Below are 24,482 nucleotides of genomic sequence, written 5' to 3' on the forward strand. Positions count from 1 at the left end.
TACAACGAGAATTCCACTGTGCTCTGCAGCAGCAGTTTTGGTGGAGACCTCTTTTCCACTTGTTAGCATTGGCTGTTTCACAAGACATCTGCATTTATTCAAACTTCAAAACACAATGGAACTGGGATCATCATAAGCAGGACTTTGTGTGAAGCAAATGCTGCGCCCAACTTGTCCTGCAGCTCCTCTGCTAAGAAAGTAGTGAGAGTTTGCATGGCTTTACTCGTGGGTTCACATCTTTTGTCATGTGTTTTTTTCACAGGGATGCTTTAGCAGCACCTATTTAAACAATAGGTTAAAGATGATGCACTGTGTTGCCAGAAGTTTGGAAATTGCTGCTCTTTTGTTTGAGCATGGTCAGCCCAGTTCCTCAGTTAAAGGCGAAGGATTTAGAGTTACCAGTTCTTAGGAAGAGTCAGCTCTGTGTTAGGAAACTGAAACCAGATGCTCTATGTACAGCACAAACAAGAAGGCTTTTTCCTTTCCTTTTTCTTTTTAAAGATACATTTCTGAATCTTGCAGTTGTTTTAGGTTAAAATACTATTCAAGAATGGTTTGATCATGCAGTCAGCAAGCAGATAAACAAATCCTCCAACCAGTGGGCTGTTGATAGCAGGAATGGAAGGGCTGGTCTGCTTGTCTGTTACTTCCATGCATCTCAAATTGCATCCTCTGATCTTTTAGAAGCGCAACTCGTGCGCAACTTGTTTTTCTCGAAAGCCTTTGAGCAAACAAGAGAAAATTGTGAATCTGGGACCAGTAATTATACAGACACATTGTGAGACTTAGATGTATATTTTTGGGGCACAAAGGATCATACATGAATGTGCACTTCCTGGGCAGGAACATTCCAAGTAAAAATGGTACTCTATAGGAGTGGGGAGGCCTGCTCACTGTTTAATGAGGACTCATAAGAAAGATGGAGTGGCTTTTTATCAGGACATCTAGTGACAGGATAAGGGGCAATGGATTTAAACTGAATGAGGATAGATTTAGATTCAACATAAGAATTAAATTTTTCATGATGGGACTGGTGATAAATAGCAATAGGTTACCCAAAGAAATTGTGAGCGTCCCACCCATGGAAGTATTCAAGGCCAGGGTGGAAGGGGTTTTGAGCAGCCTGGTCTATTGCAGGTGTCCCTGCACAGAGCAGGGAAGTTGAACTAGATGATCTTTGAAAGTCTCTTCCACCTCAAACCGTTCTGTGATTCTCAGTAAGTTTATGCATCACCTGCTAGAGCCCTCAACGCAGGCCATGACACCTCCTGGCCCAGCTGGCAAGTTCAATTGGAATGGGTTCTGAGCCCGCCTGTGACAATTGACTGATTTTATTTGCGTCTGTCTGTGTTAGAGCTGTTCTGTGGAGATTGTAATGTTGAGTTCAGCATGACTGATGACTTATAATTTTAAAGGAAGGACCTCTGTTTTGGAGGGGTTATGCAGAGACTGGTGTGAAATAGGCAGCAATACATTTTAATCATGCACAGTATCATGCTTCTGTTTTGAAATAACTGTTCCTGTGTTGGACACTTCTGAAACAAGGAAAACACACTTTATACACACGTTTATGTGCATAACATGTTACGCATCCATAAGAAGGGGATTTTACAATTCTTTTGCTGACAGGCCCTTAAGTAGATAGGCACAGGTAGGTACTGCTGTCATGTTCATGCAAATTACTGGTTAACTAGCTATGTAGGTTTGGAGTGAAATACAATGGATAAAAACATAGAAGTGCACACAGTGTCTGCACAGGCAGATTGGATCAGCACAAGTCAGCACTGTGCTGTTAGAGCCAGGGACACTCCATTCATTTAGATGAGCCTTGTGTGTTTATTAAAAAAACAACACACCAGGAAAAGCTAAACACAAGTGAAAATGCTGCAATTACCTTTTTTTTTTATTTTTGGTTGTAGCAGCCAAAAGCCACAATAGATAAATAAGTGCAATCAAATGTGACTTGGAACATACAGCCTGCTCTATATTTGTCCTTAACCAGGTATATGGTGTATGGTGTTCAATTTTCTGCAGGCGCCTTTCTCGTGAATTCTATTCAACTCATCTCCCCTTAAAAGCCTTACCAAATATTTACCATGTGCCCTTTCTTGCTATGCCTCTGCTTCTGCAAGCTGTTTCTGCCCTGTTGTCGTGTGTCTCCCCATCTTCTCCCAGCTCCATTCTCAGCTGCAGGAATTATCTGTTTATGAGCAGAAGCAGCCCTCCCAGTTTGTTGTTTCTGCTGGGTGGCTCCATCTGCATCAGGTACCACTGCCTTTTCATGGCTCTCCCTGAGGCAGGACTCCAGTTCATCCAGCATCATCTCTTTGCACATTCGTTCCCTCCCACTCCCCAAGTGGGAGTGAACATTGAGTATGGAGAGTATCAGCTGGTGCCACCAAGTTGAGCATGTCTCACAGTGTTTTTCTTGTTTCTGAGAAAGCAGTAGGGGGGAAAAAGAGAAGAAAAAGCAGTCAAGAAACAAAAGAGGTGTTTCCAGGTGAGGTTTGAAAAGAGATAGGAAGTCAATAAGGTAGTAAGTCTGATATCCCCATTGAGATTTGAGAATCACCTGAGATTCTTATTCCTTTATTTTTCCTCCTTTTTTTTTCTTTTACCTCCTACTTTGTCATCTGAGACTTTACATGAGTGTATTCAGGCTGTTGTAGCAACAACTGTAAGAGAGGAAAACTTGGAGGCTGTGCCTAAGAAAAAAAGAAAGTAAGAAGGTGGGGGGAGGAGGAGCTGTAAGAAGATGAGAAAAGATGTGTAAGGCAAGAAAAATAAAAGGGCTTTTTAAAAGCTGTCATGAACATTAAGTTGAAGGACAGAGAGAAAAAAACCTTGCTTTAATCTCAGTGATCAAAATGAGCAACACCAATGTAAGGATACAAATGGTCCAAATGAAAGTTTAAAATTTTTCAGGAAAGACAAACCAGATAACACCTGTGATTTATCTCTAGCAGCAGGAGCCAGGAAAATTCTCTATTTCTCATCTGTGTATTTCTTAGCTCCTGACAATCAATAAACTTTCCATTTCAAGAGTTTTCCCCATCCACCCCTCTCTTTGTGGCTTGCATTATCAGCTGCCTGAGTACAATGTATATTGTAGTACTCTATTGTGAGTGGTCAATAGCTTCCCATTTTCATAGGGCTTTTGTCCCATGTCTCAGTAGACCTGGATACACCACTGGCACAGACAGATAAATACGAGAAAATTAAGAATGCAGGAATCTGCTAAACCCGAATACAAAAACAAAATAAAGAGAAACAGGAGTATAAGAAGACAGGATGGTGATGAGACAGGGAATCACACAGCAGACACACTACCAAGTGAGAGGTAGAATTGGAAGGAAAGGATTTTTTTGCATGGGGCTTCATTAATTACTCACCATATTTGCATTTATGGGTTAAAATTTATTTACCCCACTGATTTATAGGATAAATTTCATATGGCATTATCATTGAAGTTTATACATGATCCTTCTATTAAGCCCTATAACACTGTAATATAACAGGAAGACAAAAATGTTGGCTCTGCCTTGTACCAAAATTCAGCATAGCTTTAAATGTCTGTGTGCTGTTGTGTACCGTCATATCTTAGTGAGGAAATCCTTGGCTCTTTGCAGCTGTCCTCTGGCTGTGCTCAAGTCAGCACGGGGTACATGCAGGTTCAAGCTGCTGACACAGGGGGCTGGTGCAGCTGCAAAAGGCTGCACATCGGAGCATGGTTCGGTGCTTCAGCTTCGAGGAGGACGGCAAGACCGATTGCCTGCCTGTGAACTCCCAATTTGAATTCACACAAGCTGGAAGTGTCCTTTTGACTTCAATATTTCTTTGTGCACGTGATAAATGGTTAATTGCAAGGTTAATTACAAGGAGGAACTGGTTCTGGCAAGGAAGGGGCCAGAATACTTAGTGTTTGTTTCCGTATGGTCATGCTCAGATTCCCCCACGCTGGAAGAAAATCCGCCTCCCTTCTGGCTTCTTCCAGGGGAAGTCCAAAACCAGTCCTTGAAGATGACCTTATAGCGCTGAAAACAAGCAATTCGTTGTTGTAGCATGGAGCTGGTGACACAGAGTCTCCTTTTACTATCAGTATAAATGCATTTTTCTCTTTGTGCTGTAATACCCTTATTAGTGCAAGGAAAGCCAGGAAATCAGCACTATCCTAACTCCCTGGGCTCTCCTTCCCATGCTCCAGACTCTCATTTTCTGCAGGTTCACCAGCTAAAAAGAAAAGAATATTTTTTTTCCCCTGGGTTGCAGAAGGGGTAAAATAAACTAGGGCTTACATGGAGCTGGTGAATGTGTGTGAGACATCCCTGCTCTCTGCTGGGCTTCTGTGGCTGCCTTGTATAGCGGTTGCTGCAGGAAGTCATCCCCCCCTTGAAGCTCAGGCAGCTGCAGCAGGTGCTTACACTTACAGCCAAATTAGATTTGGCCATTTGCAGGATCAGGTAGTGTAAAAGTATAAGCAACTCTGGGAGGGTCTGGAGTGGCCTGTGACCCTGTGCTGACTGCAGACTGATTCAGCTGGGTGTTAGTCCACAGGGCATCACTGGGGTGAGTGCTCAGTGAAATTGAAGATAAAAATAAAATCTTAATTTTTGTTCATTAGGAGATCTCATGGCTTCAACAGAATCACAAAGCAGGTCAAAGAGGATTCTTTGGGTTCAGATTCCTGACAAGTCAGCTGTTTGCTATTAAACAGGTCACTCAGCTGCTTTTCTTGCAGATCAACTACATCTTTGTAATACTTGATAAAGTGAGGCCTCATTAAAATGAGTGCTTCATTGCTACTGAGAGAATGGAGAAAAGATGGAGGGATGAATGTAGAGGCCCAAGCTGAATGGGAGGTGTGGTCCAGGAAGGTGTGAATGCAGGTCTGCTTCTTCAATGTTTCCCTTCTCTGTGTGTGCTCCTGCCTGCATTAGTGGGGCTGGAGTGTGAATGTGAAACCCTCTGATTTAGGATGATAATATGAACGCTTGTCTTCATAATAAAAAATAATATTTGAAGAGACCTTTCTGGCATAAGCTAACCTTGTCTCAGAGTGGTTTATAATCTGTAATTGCTGGTAGTGAATGCTGTCAAAAGAGGTCTCTCCACAGCAGCTGTTTTTATTGACTTTTATTTTAAGCTGCTTGGCACCATAAAATCTGGAAAGTATTTTCACTTAAAATAAATTTTATTTGGAGTCCTAAGACCAGCCAAAAAACCTGTACTTGGCCTATGGTAGAATCCATGGTGTAAAAGATTTTCAAAATCAAAACACTGCCAGGTCTGACTGAAGTGAACCAGGGAATTCATTAAAGTCTCTGCTTCGAAGAGTGCATATAAATCTGCAAAGAGCTACTCTTCTTTTTTGTTTACCTGCTGATGTTGCAGAAACAGGACATTATTGGAAGTTCTGGAGTGCAATAGCAAAAGTTTTTAAGTATGCATTTTCTGAGTCTCATTACCTGTTAATGCTCTTTTGAGTGACTCCTAGTTGAAAAATTAAGGCTCACATGGCTCCCTCTTGCTCTGTGTTTGGATCTGGATCAGAATATTAAATACTTTAAAGTTCAGGTGTGCATGGATGAAAGGTTTTGATTCAGACTACTAATAGTGTTATTAATTTAGCTTGAAGTTAATAACATAATTATTAATATGAACTCTGAATTTTCTAGCTGTTTGCCTCTCTTAAACTTTTGACACAAGCCTGCCAATTTTTCATCAGGTTCATGAGAGTCCTTGTCATAGGTATGCTGGGATGCTGATGGATATAGAACTTACTGTAAAAGGCAGTTGTGTTCCTCAGCTGTTAATTCAATTGCAATGCCTGGAGAAACCTTTTACAAGGTGGGAGAAAACATCTCTCTTTGGCGTGGTGGTATGCAGCAATACTGTTTTAGTTGCCAGGGATACTAGAGCTGGATGAGATACCCTGTTTAATTCCCTCCCTACCCCTCTGAAGGCTGTGAAACGTGAGAAAGATTTGGTGATCTTTGGTAAATGACTGGTGGTATAGGTTCCCAAAACTCATCTTTTTAACTTGTGTGAAGGTTGATGGGGATGTAAGCAAAAGTCAAAAAACCTCCTTAAAATTCCTTTTGGATCATCTTGTTCATACAACGTTTCCTCATCCTTTCAAATGCATCCCTTTAACCTTGAGCTTCCAGCTAATCCGGCTGTGGGATGCCACAGTGTCTGCTTGGGTTAATGGGTTATCTCAGGCAGTGAGTTATCTGACCCCTTTTTGCTGCTGATATCTCAGATCTTCTGAAAGATGAGAGTCTCCAGAGTTTTGGAAACATCCTCTTGCTCGTGCCCCTTTCCCAGGGGAAGCAAGCAGTGCATACTCTCCTCTCCCGGACACTGCTGGCCTCTGCTGATGATGTAGGCACAAGATATAGATTTACTCCTCCTCAGGCCAAAGTACAGCTCATTCTTGACAAATGAAACTATGGTATAGGTATATTAGGTTTGCATGGCAGAGGTTTGGTAATGGGGACTACCAGGGTGTTTTCTGTGAGAAGCTGCCAGAAGCTTGCCCCATGTCCAACAGAGCCAATGCCTGCCAGCTTCAAGACAGACCCAGACTGGTCAGGGCCAAGCCCCTCAGCAATGATGGTAACACCCTGGGATAACAGATTTAAAAAGGGGAAAAAACTACTGTGCAACAGAAGCCAGGAGAGAGGAGTAAAAAAATGTGAGACAAGCAACTCTTCAGACACCGAGGTCAGCAAAGGAAGATGGGGAGGGAGGAGGTGCTCCAGGAACTGGGATTCCCCTGCAGCCCATGGTGCAGGCCATGGTGAGGCAGCTGTGACCCTGCAGCCCATGGAGGATCACAGGGGAACAGAGATCTATGCAGCCCCCACACCAAAGGAGAAAGTGACCCTGTGGGAAGCCTATGGTGGAGCAGGCTCCTGGCAGGACCTGTGGCCTGTGGAGAGAGAGGAGCCACATTGGAGCAGGTTTGCTAGCAGGACTTGTAACCCTGTGGGGGACCTGCGCCAGAGCAGTCTGTTCCTGAAGAACTGCACCTTGTTGAAGGGATCCACTCTGGAAAAATTCATGAAGAACCTCAGCCATGGCAAGGAATCACTTTGGAGAAGACCATGAAGGACTGTCTGATGTGGGGCAGAGCACATGCTGGAGCAGGGGAAGAGTGTGACAAGGAGGGAGCGGCAGAGACATGAGATGAACTGACTGCAGCTCCCATTCCCCACCTCTCTGCACTGCTTGCAGTGAGAAAGTAGAGAACTTGGAACTAAAGTTGAGCCCAGGAAAAAGGGAGGGTGTGGGGGAAAGGTTTTTCAAACTGGTATCAGTTCTCATTATCCGACTCTGATTTTAATTGGCAACAAATTAAAATAATTTCCCTAAGTTGCAGCTGTTTTACCTGTGATGGTAATTGATGAGTGATATCTCCCTGTCCTTATTTCAACCCCTGATCCTTTCATCATATTTCTCTCATCCTGTTTAGCCATGGAGTGGAGTGACAGAGTGATTCGGTGGGCACCACAGCTTATTCTTTGTATAAGAAACCCTGGTTTTTGGTAACCTGAATATGTGTTTCCCTGTGTCTTCCATTTGTTTTCCCAGGGACTGCAGGAAAACACCAACAGAATGGACAGGGTCTGAGGGTGTAACTTTCATTATTTGCATGTCAAATCCATAATTTTCAGTTAGTCCTTGTAACAGAAGATATGTGTCAATATGACTATTACATATATTAAAAAAAACTAAATCTTATATTATTAAAAATTTCTAAAAAAAAAAAAAAAAGAAAAAAATTTGAAAATTTGTCTTGTGAAAACAAGCAAAACTTTTGTCTTCCACACCAGGAATAGAAACAGAATTAAATTATTTGTCCATATGTTACCAGTTTACAGGCAGTTTGACCTGGTGGGATTTTTTGTTCCATATGAAGATGGTCTGTACCTCTTAGCAAATTGTGTTTCCATATGTGAAAGAGAAGGAAAATTACTCCTTTTGAGCAGTATGGGCTATCACAACATCTAATGAAGTGGATATTGTTTCTCAGTCTCCACAGCATGACCTCCCACAGTTTTCTGACCCACAGGTCCCATCTGCTATCAGCAAACTGTCACAGCTACAGGGATGGACACCATCACAGTGATCACTGTTCTCACTGGTTCTGCATGTGTGGCATAGTACACCAGCAAAATTGTTCCTCTCTGTCCAAAATCTTTCTATTATGGTGTCATGCTCTAGGGAAATGGATTTGAATCCTGCAGTGTTGTTTCAGGTGATTCATTCTCTGAACCAGTGAGCTCCATCACTCATTTGTTTTAGGAAATAGTAGTAAAAGTTGTAACTGAGGAAGAGTTTACTTTACCTAGAGTTCGTGCAGAAGTAGAAGCTTTGAAATCCAGACTGAAAATATGTCCATCCCCTGCTTCTCATACATTCTCCAGTTTCTGTTTTGACTTTCTTTGAGCCCAAAACTGAAAGCTGAGTTCTTTTCAACCTGTGGCACACTTAATAAAAGTTAAAAAGTTATTCAAAATGAGAGAGGAGAATTTTCATTCATCTTTCCCCAAATAACTATGCCTTTGGAGCACATTCTTTGGATTTAACCTTTTTTAGATTGGAATTTTTGAGTCTTTTTTACCAAATTTTTTTCCAGCTTAAATGTCTTTTACATCTTTTGGAGTTCCTCTGAATAGGGGAAAGTTTGCTGGGAGAACCACAGTTTTCTGTATCTCTTGCTTTTAAAGCGTATCAGTACATGCCTTGCTTGGTAGAAGTGCTTGTCTCTCAAACAGAATTTCAAGTAAAAAAATTTGTCTGGATGAGAGGATGTAGCAGGTTTTAATTAAATATATATGTGTGTTTAATGAAGGAATACTCTGCAAAAACACCACAGAAGCTAAAATGGTGAGATGATTCCTTTACTGAAGATTTTCTTGTCCATTGTTTTTTGGGAATAACACTTGTTTTAATTCTCAGTTATTCCAATTTCAGGCAAAATTTAGTATTCTTTCACTTCAGCTGAAGCAAATGTAAGAAATTAATCAGCAAAAAGCTAAAGATACATCAAAGGCTAAAGTGATGGGTAATGGCTGAAATGTTGAAGATTCCTCTGTTCAGACACTGAAGATACTTTTACATTGAAGGAGGAGAACACCTGCCAAGTCCATGTCAGCATGGAGCTACTGCTGACTCTTAGGGTTGTTTATAATAATGTGAAGTCAATTTGAAGCTCACTTTGTGCTTGTGGATTACAGATGCGCCTTTTTTCTGCATGCCTTTTGAAGAACTGGGTGTTATTTAAGGTTATTGGTCTTGCATGAGTGGAAAGATACAAAGTTATGGGTACTAACTTTAAAATTGATCTCTGTGGAGCAGAGATCTGGCAGTTCTGTGATTCCAATATGGTGTCACTTTGTGGCAGTTCCCCTGTATGAAGTGTTCTCCTGGGTGCCCTGTGTTTCCTGCACATAATTTCTAGAGTTTCATATTTCTTGTAGGAAGCAGTAGGGGGGACAAGAGGCCAGATGGAGACAAGACTTTGAGAGAGGAAAATTAAAATATGTGGGCAAAAGCTCTGTTGGTCTTTTATCCTGACTGTGCTAAGGGCAAAAAACTAAGTGGAAACTGAGTGTGGAGGGTGTATGGCAGCTCTCAGGGGCAGGGTATGACTTAGAGTAAGCCACCCAGACCTGTGTGTAACTACAGTATGTGATTAAGCCATTGGAAATACATTTCCTGTGCAGAACATCATGGATTCCATGCTCCAGCCTATGCTTCTTACGCCTTTTCTCTTGTGTTTCTGCAACTTGTTCATTTAAAACAGATATTTTTCACAGCAGGAGACTGCTTCTTGGTACATTCCCAGAGCATCTAATTCAGTACAGCATCTGTGTTAATAGCAGCACTGTCATTCGTATCACATCAGCTGGTCATAGAAAGATTCTTCCAGCTGCTTCTTCCCAATTAAGTTAAAATCAGGTGAAAGTGGCCTGTGGTTGTAGTTCATATAATTTCATTTTATTTGATTTTTTAAATTTTCTTAAGCCTGCTATCTGATAAGTGAATGAGAGTTTAATTCTGAATCTCTTCATAGCATATTTAATTTTTGTTTACTATTTGCTTTGGAGAGAGGATGGAAAATGAAACTAATAAGTACAGAGAATGATGAACTGTTACCTTGCATAGAGATCTGAGCTGATCTGATGGGGTTGGCAAGAGACAGGAATTATAGCAGTAAATAACAAAAACAAACAAGTAAACAGACAAAGATAAGGTATTATTAATGGAGAGAGCATGTAGTTCTGAATAATTTAAGTCAAAAATTTTATAAGTAAACAAGGCAGAAAATGGTAGCAAGGAAGAATTACCCATATTTATACAGAGAATTAATTACTCATCTAAGAGACTGGTTTAGACATGCAAAATGTACTTTTTCTTAAATTTTGTCTCTGGCATGGACCAGCAAGGCTCTTCGTTCTTCTGGGACAAAGGCAGGAGTATTGCAAATGCAGCCTTTGTGTCCTGGGTGCCACCAATGGACAAAATGGGGTTGTTCAATCCACTGAAATACAGGAATGTGGAGGTGAACTGACTACAAAAATTAAGGTACAATTAATTATTTTCCATTCATTTGGATTACATATTCTGTAAGTAGAGCTCTTTATGGGGGTTTCTTCAACTGAGAGCAGAGATTATAATAATCTAAAAAGAACTACCTTTTGAGAAAACAAATTAATCTCAATTCTGTGTTTGATCCTTGTGCAAGAGATAATAGAATGATAAAACTGGTATGAAACAACACTGTAGTAGAGTGTCAAGCTGTTTTTTTATTTCATTGCAGATAACTGTAAGGGATAATATTTGAAACTAGATGACAAGCATTATCACATCGCTTAGCAATGGAGAAGTAAGGTGGGATCAAAGCTGGAAAAGTGAAGTCCTTGGGAGCAATAAGAAAAGAAGAGAAGAATTCAGATGAATTCTGGATTCCTTAGAGCAGGTCAACTGTTGTTGTAAAGAGACCCATCACTTCATTACATTGCAAAGCATGTACTAAAGTCTGTGTGTCTGGAGAATAGGTTATAATTCTTAGCCTTTTCTTGGTCACTGCCATAGGAACTCAATCTATCATTAGAAAGTGCAGCTTGTGCTGGTGGTGATGTACTCTCTTGTCTTTGGTATCATTTTGTAGCTAGTTTCTCAGATTGGTACATGATAGGAGTTTCAGCAAAACAAGATTGAAGTTAGCGTTTTATTTATCCTGAGTTACATTTAGTAGGTTTTTTGGGATTTAGAAGTTCAGTTCACTCTGATTTTAGGACAGTTCTCACCATTGCACATGCATTTTCTCCATAGAGGAACAAAACGTGCTCAAATACTGGGGGACAGGCATTGTCTTTATGCATTGCTGGCAGTGCTGAGGTGGTTTGGGAAGCTCACAGATGGCTTATGCTCACAACAAAAGTCCTTCCTTCCCTGTTCAAACTTTTACATCCAGCTTGTTAACATTTAGTCTTAGTTACCCAGTATAAATGATGATTCAGCCATTCTCTTTCACATCGCACCAGTGTCTATTGCTCTTGCCAAAACAGAAGTAATAGGTGACAAAGGAGCATGGTTCCTTTATTCTTATTTTTTTAAGTTTTATTTTTTCAGTTTCTGCTTTTGGTATGTCATGATCTTTTTCTCCTCTTATGAGATTGTTGCCTGTTAGATTGCTTTGTTAAATGTTTCCCTTGTCTTTTATGTGTTTCCTTTCTATTTAGACTCCAGATATTTTCAGATTTAACTTGAGATTCCCTGTAAATTTACAGGTTCTTTCCTCATCACATTAAGGAATCCCATGGATTACTTTGAAAATGAAAATATGGTGGATTATATTTGATCTTCCTACAAGCACTATTCATATTTTCCCCCTAACATCAATGTGTCCAAGCATGCCACCTTTTGTTTTCTGTTCACAGAACTAAACACTTTGAGAAAACATTCACAAAATGTTCAGGCCTTAGGGAGTCAGCAGAGACTCCTCATTTAAGTCTTCAGATTAAATTTAGACCCCTGTTAACAAGTTGCAGAAAGTCTTTCTCTAATTCCAAACAGCCAGGCGGTCTGCTTGGGAGCTAACAATTCTGAAAAAGATTTTTAAAAAAAGAAAAAGTAACAGAATCATAATCCCAAAAAATTTTAAGTGATGTTCTTAAGACAGATTTGAAACTATTAAGTAGCAGTGCTCTAGTGAATGGAAGTGTTGGACCTTAATGCATACCAGCTGTCGAAGGCAATGTTACATATTAAGGGGTCTACCATCTTCTGGCTTCATATCAATGAAGGATTAGTGTAATGCCTTCTCAAAAAGCATCAGCAGCCAGACCCAGCCTTGCTTGTACCCAGTGGAAGGTTTTTCCCTTTCTGGGGAAAGCCCACAATACCAACTGTTTCAAAGACTTTTATGTAAATTCCCCCCCACCTCTTAAGGAGGAGCCGAAACTGTGATTTTCGAAATTATTTTTAAAATTTCAGCAGAAAATGGTTGACACAGCATGATGCTGTCTGAACAAACACCACTACATTTTGTCCCTCCATGTTGTTTCAAATTGGCTGTTCTCATTCTGCTTTATCACATGATTGATTAGGTTATATGGTCATCATTTAGACATGACTTTGTTAAATCCTTCCCCAACAGATTAAATTGATAGGTAATTAACAGGATTTGAGGCTTTTCGTAATCTTCATGCTGTCTACACCTGCACAAGGATAAGTGTATTTAAGTCATGAAAAGCGTCCACATTTCTAGGTTTTGTGTATATTATATTTTTCTATATGTTTCATGTTATTATTTTCTTTCCCTTTCCAGGTACTACATAGAAATGGCTTTATGGATCTGGACACTGACCATTTTGAGCGGTTTTTGTGTCACCTTATCCAGAAATGAGGAACTGAAATTTTTTCAGAGTGCTACAGAGCTAAATCATCTAACAGTGGATAATGACACTGGGATAATCTATTTGGGAGTGGTAAATGCGCTGTATCAGCTTACAGAAAACCTGGAAGTAATAAGATCTGTAGAAACAGGTCCAAGAAAGGACAACAAAAAATGCACACCTCCCATTGATGAAAATCAATGTAAAGAGGCCGTACTGACTGACAATTACAACAAATTGCTGTTGCTGAACAAGGCGGATAATACAACTGTGGTATGTGGAAGCCTTTTTAAGGGAATCTGTGCCATCAGAGATCTACAAAACATTAGTGATGAGAAGTATTACGTAGACAGTAGCGGAGAAAAGTCCTTCGTGGCAAGCAACGATGAGAATGTATCAACTGTGGGACTGATCACTTCCCTGAATAACGACCAAGTGCTGTTTGTTGGGAAAGGGAATGGACCAAATGACAATGGGATCATAATCAGCACTCGGCAGCTCTACGCCAGGGATGGGAAAGACATTTTTGAAATGTATACAGACTCAGCAGCTGTTAAGTCAGCTTATCACTCATCAAGCACACAACAATTTGTGGCAGTTTTTGAGGATAAAAATTATGTTTATTTTATTTTTAATCAACAAGAGAAACAACCTGTCAACAACCGCACACTGATTGCACGTCTGTGCAAAGATGATGCCCATTATTATTCCTACTTTGAAATGGACTTGGGTTGCAAAGATGATGATGGTGCCTATGACCACTGTCACTCTGCTTACATCACTACCCCTGGAAAAGAACTGGCTGAGAGCATGGCTCAGCAGGGACAACCTGCAGATACTCCCTCAGATGACAAAATTCTTCTTGCACTCTTCAGCAAAGTAAACAAAGATGACAGCTCTCTAAAATCTGCAATGTGTGTGTTTTCCTTGCGTCAGATCAATGAAAAGATGGAAAAAAACCGGAATGATTGCTACACTAAAAAGAATACCAGCTCATTTTACAAACTTTTTTCAGCAGAAAACCCATGTGCATTACATGGACTGGTAATATAAATAATATAAATATTAGTTTTAGAATCTGTGTTAGAGTTTGTGGAAAATATACAACTACATATTTTAGGGAGGCTTTGAGCTAAACTATATTAAGATGACTGAAAACTCAATAGATGGATTCACTGTAGAAATGTAATGTGGCTGGGGGGGTTGTGCACAAGTAAGAAATGACAAAATTTTGAGTTGGTTAGAAAGGATTTGATGTTCTCTCAAAGATAAGTGTTGCTTTCCTAAGTTCATTTCTTTTAAAGGGATCCTTCTGGTATGGGAGTCACTGAGTCAAATGCAGGGATTTTTTACTCCCACGACCAGCTTCTGGGTGATCACTGTAAACTATGTAGTTTCAGTCAATGTATTTACAATGCTCTTACGTGGTAGTAAGAATCTTTTAGATGGTATTTGTAATTCAGCATTTTTTCTCACTTGTATTTGTATTGTTAGACAACTGAAATACGCAGATTTCTTTTATTCAAGTGGTGTTCATATTTTGATGTAGCTCAAATTACTTGTATAGCATGATAGCCATCTTTTTATGGCCTGTCATTACCTTGACTATAAGGTTTTTGAAGGGTACAGTTACAAGGTTCAGTTACTGTTCTTCAATCTATGAGTGTCTCTAAGAGGCAATTTTCAACATCTCTGTTGGCTTTATGATTGTTTTGCCCACAGCACTCTATTCCCAAGCCCCACTTGTGCATGCCACTCATTCATTACTGCAGCCAACACTAAACTGGGCTGAGAAATTGAATCATCTTAAAAATAACCTAGCCAGCTTTTAGGAGGATGTCTTAATTTTGAAGCCTAAGCAAGGTACACACTTGCATAAACAGCTGTTTGAGCACAACTCGGGAAATGGTGTGCTATAGTCCAGGGAGAGGAGTGAACAGCTGAAGAGATAGAGCATGGAAAAACCTTTTTTTGGTATTGACTCATAATGCTTCATCTTGTGAGACTGAAGCCTTCTCCCACACAGTAAGTCAATAGTACTGATGAGTCAAAATTATACATTTGGCTTTGAACCACCAGTGTTACTTGCTGCAGTACCCTGCATATAGGGTGAGCATCAAACACAGAAATCCTGAACGTGACGAGTGGCCATGGCTCCTGACAAAGGAAGGTCAGATCAGAAAAATGGTTTTGTTACTAAATATAGTAGGAAAGGCAAGGTGTGAATGAACTTCCTACTGGTGGCTCTTGCTGCAGCTGAGGATTAAAGTGCAGTGAAGAGAGAATGTGTTAAAGTCCATGAGACAGCTGCCAGGGAGTTGCTTTTTGATGGAATGCAGGAAAGTAAGAAACAAAACAGCAGTTTAAAAAGTAGTCTTCAAGACAAAGTTGGTTAAACCAGTCTCTATGACATGTCCATTTTAATTAAACCAACTGGTTAATTTTTAAACTGTTGCTATAATGAACCTGCTGCTATAATGAAACAGAAACCAAAAAAAATTCCCTCCCTGTGTCTCCTGGAAAGTGAAAGTGTGGAAGCAGTTCTCAATTAGCAGGCTGCTGTCTGATTACTGCCTGTTGGCTGGGGGCAAATGCCCAGAAAATCCATTTCTCTCTTCCTCCTCTTCAGGGTCTGAGGGGTATTATGTTGTCTAGTAATAGGACTGCACTTCATTCTTAGCTAGGAATTAGTGATCTGAATGTTTAACATCATTCTGTATTGCTATTCCTTATCAGAATGCAAGCAAAAATTTCCCCTGTGGCTCCGAGCACTTGCCGTACCTTTTGGGCAGTAGGAATGGTGTTGTAGAGAAGCCGGTGCTGCAAAAAGAAGGGATGAATCTCACGGCTGTCACTGTGGCTGTGGAGAACGGGCACACCGTGGCCTTTCTGGGAACGTCGGATGGTAAAATTCTTAAGGTAACCAACTGGATTAAGAGACTGCAAGGTATTTAAAAGTCTATGATCTGAAAGTCAAAATGGGATTTAAAAGATCTCATACTAGGAGCAAATACTCTTGGAGCTTGGTATTTTTCATCTTAAAGAAAAGACGCATTATTTCTGATGTACCTCAGCTATCTGATGCACAGGTTGAATTAGCATTGCCTGAATGGCACCTTTCCTGAAGGATTACTTACTTACCGAGAGCTTTATATGAACAGCCTTAGGTAATCTAACAACAGCTTTAACCTTATCTCTATTCAAGTTCATACTGGTTTAAGAGCAACTTTTCATTTTGTAGTCATTCTGGCTGTTCAGTGAATAGAGGTGGCCATACAAAGCCCAAGCTGAAGTTCTGATAAATTCTAGTTGTGTGGTCCTCAAGGCTTGACATGTTTGTGGTGTTAAAATATGAACACTGCAACACCAAACACCTTCTTTTGCTTGAAAGAGATGGCCATGTCCAACCTTAAACCTAGCACTGCCAAGTCCCACCAAACCACATGGTAAGTCATGTGGATGTGGTGCATAGAGACGTGATTTAGTGGTGAACATGGTGATGCTAGTTTGATAATTGGACTCTGTGATCTTGGAGGTATTTTCCAACCTTAGTGATTCTATGAGTCTATGTCCCTAAGTGACACATTTACATGTCTTTTAAATATCTTCAGGGATGGTGACTTAACCAGCTGCCTGGGCAGCCTGTTCCAACACTCGACAAACCTTCCTTGAAGAAATATTTTCCAATATCTAATCTGAACCTCCCCTGGCACAAATTGAGGCCTTTTCCTCTCTCCCTCTTGCTTGCTAATTGTGAGAAGAGATCAATAGACACCTCACTGCAGTCTCCTTTTTGGTAATTGTAGAGCATACTAAAGTCTCCTCTGAGCCTCCATTTCTCCAGACTGAACACCCTCAGCTGCTCCTCATCAGACATGCACTCCAGACCCTTCACCAGTTCTGTTGCCCTTGTCTGAATACTCTCCAGCACCTCAATGTTTTTCTTGAAGATTCATCTTAGTCCTCCTTTTGCTCTTAATATATTTTTAGAAACAATTTTGTCTTTTACAGCAGTAGCCAGATATAATGATATTTAACACCTTTTTATTTCTTCCACAAAATAGGTATTCCTGTCATCCACTGCAACTGAGTACAGCTCTCTTACTATCGAACTAAACAAACCCGTAAAGAAGGACCTGGTCCTTGATCAAACCCAAGAAAATCTGTATGTGATGACCACAGACAAGGTAACGTGCACTAAGGACCGGGCCATCTTTCACTTTCTCTGCAGCTTAACATGAGATTTATACATTTTCCAGTTGCTCTTGGAAATTGCCCTATTTGGTGGGACCCGCCCTGCTCTGTATGTATGAAGACCTTTCTGAAGTCTAAGCTGATGGACTTGTGGCTTGGAGAATTGTAATATCTGGGATGCTTAGCGACAGGGAATGGGGAGTTCCCCTCTGGAGCTGTCATACAGGGTCTGTGAGAGGGATGAAGAGGAGATGTTTGGCACCAGCACACCTCAGGGTCTGCAGCCTTAGCGCTTGGTGTGGGATGTGTGGGGTACCAGTGGGTGCTGTAGCTGCCATCAGATCTGTTCAAGGGCACTTCAGGACTCAGGATGCTGGTGGCTGACATGCTCACACTCACACATCTGTAAAGCCACAATCTGTACTTTTTGTGTGTCTTAGTGTCAAAAACTAAGAAGCAATGGAGAGAATTATGTATTTAGGAAACACTTTCATTCAAGCTTCTGCTGGAACTGAGTACAGGAGGAAAAGTCCAACTTCACTAGGAAAGGCACGGGCTGTCTCTTCTAGGCCCCTTCTTTTAGCTGTAAGATGAAGGCACGATGGGGGTATGTAAAAAAAGGGAGGGAAAAAAGCAAGTAGAAAATGAGAGGGATAGCAGATTTCTCCTCCAGCCCCAGGGGTAGTCCTGACACTTCTTTGTGGAGGCTGGAGCTGCCAGCTTCAAACACTTTCTTCAGCAGCTCTCCAGGACAAGGTGGGTGACAGGCTGTGACCATCTGCAGCCCTGCCAGTGACATGGAATGCAGCATGGGAAATGCTCCACACCACAAACCCAGGGAGAATAAGGGGGCTGTGAAAGGAGAATATTTGGGAAGACAGTACAAGAAGAATGTATTCTGACTGTTTTATAAAAGGATTAATATAAATTCCTGCTGCAGGAATGTTATAGTCTAGCTGGTTTTAAGGCTAGAAACAACATTGGAAAAAATGCCAGAAAAACAATTGATAAAGCATTTAATAATATGGCAGTGTGACAGAGAGGTTTCTTTTTCTTTTATTTTTTTCCTTTTTTTTTGGTTGGTTTGAGTTGGGTTGGGTTTTTTTATTTTGTTTTTTTTTTTAGCTGTTGATAATGCTCATTTGGCTTCTGTTCAGATTTGGAACACAACTCCAAGCTTCAACATTGTCCATAAAACTCTGGGTGGCCTGACCCCCCATTTGACAAGCTGGCACATTATGTAAAAGCCCTGCACGAGGTCTGCACAAGGCTACTGTGTGTGCTGCTGAGCAATGTAAGAGATAGCAGCAACCTTGAGGGAAGACAAGCTTTCTGGTGATGATCAGCTTGAAATGCTAGAATTTAGAAAGACAGCAGACAACTTTTTTCAGAGAAAACCTGCAAAAAAAAATCATTCAGTCACCACAAAACATTTAGAATGCAGCAAATTTCTGCAGAAGAAAGGATTTTACTTAAATAATTTCCAAGTAGCTCTTGTAGACACTGCAGTTTCTGAATAATGTGAATAATAGTTTTCTTTTACAAAACCTGTTTAGCTTAAATATGAATAGCTGAAGTTGGGAGCTCTGTAATGGCATTGCATTACTGTCATCTCCAGGAGTTAATTACAGTGAGCAGTCCCACCCACTTTTAGAAGCAGATAGACAGGAGGAGAATGGAGGCCTTCGAGGCTGGGAGAAACAAAGCGACATAAGCGAGGGGGGAAGAATAAATGATGAAACATGTACTTCTGGGTTAGGCATGCCTGTGAGTTGTGGGAATAGAGATATCAGAATACTGACTTGTGAATTTTAATGGTTAAAGGTAAATAAAAAGACAACTGGTTGTGCTGACAGGCATGCATGCTGCTGAGCTACCTGGCAGATGCAGACTGCCCCAGCATTTAGAAATTAATTGCTTGGGCTCTATAAGCACTTGAACAAAGTGGAAGTGCTGATGTGGTAGGTTATAGCTTCTTTAAAAAGAAATTAGATCAAGACAAACACAAGCAAAAACAATACAGAGGTTAAGATCCATAGTGAGAATCAAGCTCTTCCTTTCCTCTTTCCCCTTTCTCCCCTCTTTGCTCCCAGCTTCTGCCGTGGTGCCAGTAGCAGTAGGGATTTTGAGCAAATGCTTTTAGCAGTCAGTCCCCTCTGCTCCAAAAGCTTGAACAGAGAGCAGGAGAAACCCCTTGCACCTTCCTGTGGGACTTGTAAAGGAGCTTAACATCCCTGTGCTGCTCATGCTGGTTCATTACAAGCATACATCACTGGTAGGATCCCAGGTTCCTTAACGTACCTAATGTACTTGGAGAAAAGTAGAAGTCTGTGGCAGTCACTTACTATGATCAAGTTTATTTACTTGTTTTAGTTTTTAACACTTTGTGATTCAGAGTGCCAACACAAAAAGCTCTAAAATTAATTTATTTACCTTTTGAAATTGGCTGTTAAAGGAGCTAGTTCTTTGGGTTTGGTTTTGGTTTCGAGGCTTTTTTTTGTCAGTAAGGTCAACTTGCAGAGATGGTGATCCCTAGGGCTTGTTCATGCTTGCCAGAATTGTGAATTGTGAAACAAATATTTTGTCATTAAAAATAAAATTATTCACTGGATATTAAATTACTTGTGGGTGCCACTTAGTGAAAGAGTACCAGTAACTCAGCTCCAGTTAGCTAAAAAGAAGAGAATGCTGAAAAGGTAAAGCCCTGTATTAATAAATGCAAGAAAATTGCACAATATTGACATTTTCCTTAATTGAGCCATCTTATTTAACTCTCAGAATAGGAAGAAAAGGCCAGACTCAGAGAGTCAAAGTAGCTTCATAATTGCTAGTGAGATGAGACTGGCATTATATTAAAATAAGACTAAAAGCCTACATCTCAGAGTTTCTGTTTCTATACTTCTTGTGCTCTTTAAAAGTAAAATGTAGTTGTAAACTGGAAGATGTATGGCCTGTTTTCCTCTTGCATCATTGCAGTAGCATGGCTAAAAGGAATGCTCTTCTTTCTGTGCACCAGAGAAAAAGTTGTTTATTCTCCACACCAAAGGAAATCAAAACCAGAAGCTGTATATTTACTGGGGGAATGAGACATGAGAACTGATGATGTTCTTTTCCCTGCTGCTTCCTGTCATAGTTATTTCCATTTTATTTAGTGAATGTATTCCATGGTGGAAGGTTATGCATGGAGAAGTGCAGTAACCCGATGCACCCTGGCTCTCATGTGCTTGCAGACTTTCTGAAATGCCTTCTAGCTGGAAGTGCATTTCCAAACAATTTCACCTCCTTGGCAGTCATAGGGAGGTGAGAATATTCTGTTTAAAAAATGATCTAGCCAGTACCAGGTTAGCCTTTTGAAAGTATCCATGATGCAGTAGCTGCTTGCTGAATTGAGAGCATCGCTGATGCAGTTTCTGTCCTGAGGTGCAGATTTCCACAAGCAATATAACTGGAGGAACTGAAAAGCTCAGTTTTTGTAAGACTTGCTCTTAATTCTTGATTATAACAATGTCCTACATTACTTTGGAGACAGACTAGATGATATCAAAGTGGGAAAAGAAGCAGAAAAAAGTGTATGAATTTAGACTTTATTAAGGGGGAAAAGAACAGACTGGTTTTATATATATTTTGTTAAAATTGGGCTGAGCTCTGGATATAATAATACAGCTGCCCCAGGTAATGGCACTGTACTGCAAAGTCCACAAATGTTTCTAACTCCTTATGCCATCTTCAGTTGTTAGGTTTGCCTTGCTTTTGTTTTTCCAGGTGTACCGATTACCTGTGCAGGACTGCCACAAATACTCAGACTGTGAGAAGTGTGCCCAGGCAAGGGATCCGTACTGCGGCTGGTGTGTGAGGGAGGGCAGGTGAGTGCTGCTGGCTGTGCTCGCGTGCAGGCAGTGGAACTGCGCAGGTTGTGACCTGTGCTCTGGCATGGTGATCCCAGCTCTTCGTACTCAGCCTTACACTCCTGACAGGCATTTAATTTTATCACGCAGACATTGATATCAATATTCTGTGCACACAAAGAAGTCCCCGTGGACTTCTTCAGATTTGATTACTTTGGGAAAATATATACTTTTCTGCTGGAGAATGATTATACACCTTCTATAACTGTATGTTTTATCACTCTTTTAACTGTACAGCCACATGTTCTCCCAGAAAATAATAAAAAAAAAATGCTCCCTATTTCAAATTCAGAAATTATAGCATATATTTTAAGTACATCAGGCAAGTGTAAAAAAGAACATAAAAGAAAAACTGTTCCATGTCTAAAACAGAGTGTATAGCTCAAATGGTGGTTTTACATAAACATCATCTGTCAAGATGTGTAGCTACAGGGAACCCTCACCTACCTGTAGGAGAGCAGAAAGTGACATTTTGCTGACTATCTGCAGAGGTTCACTGAATGAATATTCAAGTACATGTAAACTAGGACAGCACTGAACAGCCCTGGAATGTCTCTTCTTTGCGCTCTGCATTGATTGGAGTGCCGAGAGGGAAGAGCAGTCCTGCAGCTCTCTTTTTGACTACTAAATTAATTAACCCCTTGGCATGAGTGGTAGGGAATTCGTGATTCTAACTTCTTGCTGTTGGAACAAAGGGGTTGTTTAATTATAATATGCAGATGAATTTCAGGCTTCTAGTTTCCTGCCTGAAAATGTGAACTATTGCATTAGGTTACCTATCAGCCTGATGTAGCATAATATGGAGCACTGCAGAGAAACTTATGTGGTGTGTGCAGGTTTATGTAATATACTGTAACTCTTTCAGCCTGGGGCTTCAGTTGCTGTGGATGAAACCTGAGAATTTGGAATGTAACCTCAAACTCCTCCTGGGCTGCCGGGAGTTGAAGGCTTTGGCATATATCATAAAAAAGGCAATTTTCCTTAGATTTCCCTTCAGGTTTCTGATATGACCATTGACCTCAATATCTCAAAATATTAATGGTTTCTGAGAACAGGCAAACATGAATTTTCACATTTGCTAGTATTTATTTCCAAAGGGAAGAAAAAAAGTGCTTCATTTCTGAGTTTCAGCTCTGTCTCATGATCACACACAGCCCTTAGCAGTGTGTTTAGGGATTTGTTATGTGAATGTTGACTCCGTACGTAAACGATTTGTTTAAAGGAGGTTTGACAGAGCTGTGCAACCACTGCATTGTATTAAAGCCCCTGATGGGTTAATAGTCAACTTTTTGCTAGAGCAGACAGAGATCCTACAGCATTTTCTCTTAACCTTTGCACAGAATGGAAAGAAAACATCTAAGACTGTCCCCACCTCAACAAGTTTTTGTAGCTACATGCAGCTTCTGTACTACGTTATTTCTTCCTGTATTTGAGCTGGGAAAATCTTCCAGTGTTTTTGGTGAGGCTGCACAACTGCTGTTGTCTTCCCATAATTGTAACACTGCCTTGTCAGGGAGAGGTCTTAAATAGTGGCAGGAGTTAATGAAGACATTCCCTACAAAATAACATTTCTGGTGCTGGGGTTGCACAAAAGTTCTCCACAAGCTTGTATGCCCCCAGCAATACTTCTCTGTTGCATCTTGTGCTCTTGAGTGTTGTGTCTTACCAGTGGCAACACAGAGGTGTCTGCCATTTTACCTGCAGAAAGAAAACCAGTCTGTGCCCTCTCATTCAGGATGTTGTTATATATTGCAATGAGGCAATGAAACTTGAAATCAGCTTGATTTCAGATGGCCCCACTGCCCCATGGTTCCTGTGCTCTGTATGGATATGTGTTCTGTATGTCTAATTCAAGGTGCTCTCCAAAATAGTATAGGCACTTTCTTTTGACATGTCAGATCATTAGTTGTAATTACACCATTAATTCTGTTAAAAATTCTCTAATAGCAACCCCACTAGTCAATATTAAAGAAAATTTGTAGTTGTCTTGTGTTGTAATTTCAGTCTCTAATCATGAAATTGTTGCGTAGTTCAGAGAAAGCAGAGTGCAGCTATAATACTGGTTTGGGTTTTGTTCTTTTTTTTTTTTCAGGTGCACAAAGAAGGCAGACTGTGGAGCAGCTGATAAGGAGAACCACTGGCTGTGGAGTCCAAGTGGCACATGTGTGACCATCATTGGTGCCGACCCTCTAAATATGAGTCGCAGAGCTCCTGCTAAGGTATAACAGGAAAATGCTTTCCATAAATATTCATTAAACACATTAATGTGACTACCAGAAAGATGAATATCTGTATTTTTTTATGCACAGTGGAGACTAGGAATAGGGGACTGTTTTCAGTCTCTGTCATTTCTCACAGTGCTCTTTCTTGCCTGCTGTTCTTGCAGGTTGAGTTCACATTTTTGACCTCTGTAAACCGAAGTGATGCACTAGTATGGATGATAAAGCACTTAACACTTACCTGAATATTATGAAAGTGTTGCACAGTGTTGTATAACCCATAAAAAGTAATTGGTAGGAGAGATTTTATGCTGCCCTTTCAGCTTACTTGAGCATGAACTTAAGTAAGCAGTGAAGCCATAAGCTGTTGCTTTAAAATCAGCAGTGGATTTGCCTACACAGCGAAGTCTGTCTGGATACACAGAGAAGGTAAATTCAGCATGCAAAATGACTCTGTGGCAACAAAATTGCAAAACTGAGTTTTTGGAGTGTGATCAGGGTGTCATAGCTTGCTCTAGCTCCAAATGGAGCATGCCAATGCAGACTGTGTGCCTCCCAGGGGTGTTCAGCAAGTAAAATCAATAAAATGGCTTTTAATTCCTCTCAATCAGAAATAAAAAAACTTTAGTTCAAGTCACTTAATTTCCATTTCTAAATGATGTAAACACTATTGTGTTAGGGCCATTTCTATGTTGAATAAAAATACTAGTGGAGTATAACTGGTTTCTGTGAGAAAGGGATAATTGTCTTTTCTACTGGCAATGCAAAATGGAAAAAGTTAAACTGTATAATTAACACACTTGAGACATTAAAGTCAAGTAAGAACAGCAGCCCAAATTTAAGCTGGATTGTTTTCTCTTTACTTGTTAAGTTTTCCCATCTTATTTTGCTTTTAGTTTCTCAAGTGCTTTCTTTCTCTGAGGAAGCTAAAATCTCACCATCACTCAGAAATCCTTTTTCAGTATTGCATTTTTTGCATTTTGCATGGAGTTTTGAGGAAGCTACTTTTCTGTTCATCCCTCTCAAACTCCACCACCTCCAGCCTATCCAGCTCTGTTTTCATTATTCACTAAGAACACCCAAGATTAATGTAATATTAATTTTGTCGAGGGTTTAAGTGTTAACCACTCTGCTTACTGTTGCTAAGCTGGATGCTGAGGACAAGAGTAAAAGGTTTTGGGTGTGCCTGTACAGACAATTTTGTTTTGATCATGGACAGGACAAGAGGTTTTTGTATCAGTCTAGTTCAACAA

The 24,482-nt window shown here is 40.4% G+C and overlaps 1 protein-coding gene across 4 annotated transcripts in view; it reads left to right on the forward strand.

Annotated features, from left to right (window-relative positions):
- The window catches only part of LOC131591825 (plexin-B2-like), a 252,128-nt gene that overhangs the window by 159,568 nt on the left and 68,078 nt on the right, over positions 1–24,482 (forward strand). For all 4 annotated transcript variants that reach the window (XM_058862904.1, XM_058862907.1, XM_058862906.1 and 1 more), the window contains 5 exons: positions 12,845–13,955; positions 15,648–15,830; positions 16,976–17,098; positions 20,868–20,968; positions 23,103–23,229. In XM_058862904.1, coding sequence (XP_058718887.1) covers positions 12,845–13,955; positions 15,648–15,830; positions 16,976–17,098; positions 20,868–20,968; positions 23,103–23,229 — 1,645 coding nt within the window. The remainder of the gene's footprint in view (positions 1–12,844; positions 13,956–15,647; positions 15,831–16,975; positions 17,099–20,867; positions 20,969–23,102; positions 23,230–24,482) is intronic.

The sequence above is a fragment of the Poecile atricapillus genome, chromosome W, assembly GCF_030490865.1.
Source record: "Poecile atricapillus isolate bPoeAtr1 chromosome W, bPoeAtr1.hap1, whole genome shotgun sequence".
Lineage (NCBI taxonomy): Eukaryota > Metazoa > Chordata > Aves > Passeriformes > Paridae > Poecile > Poecile atricapillus.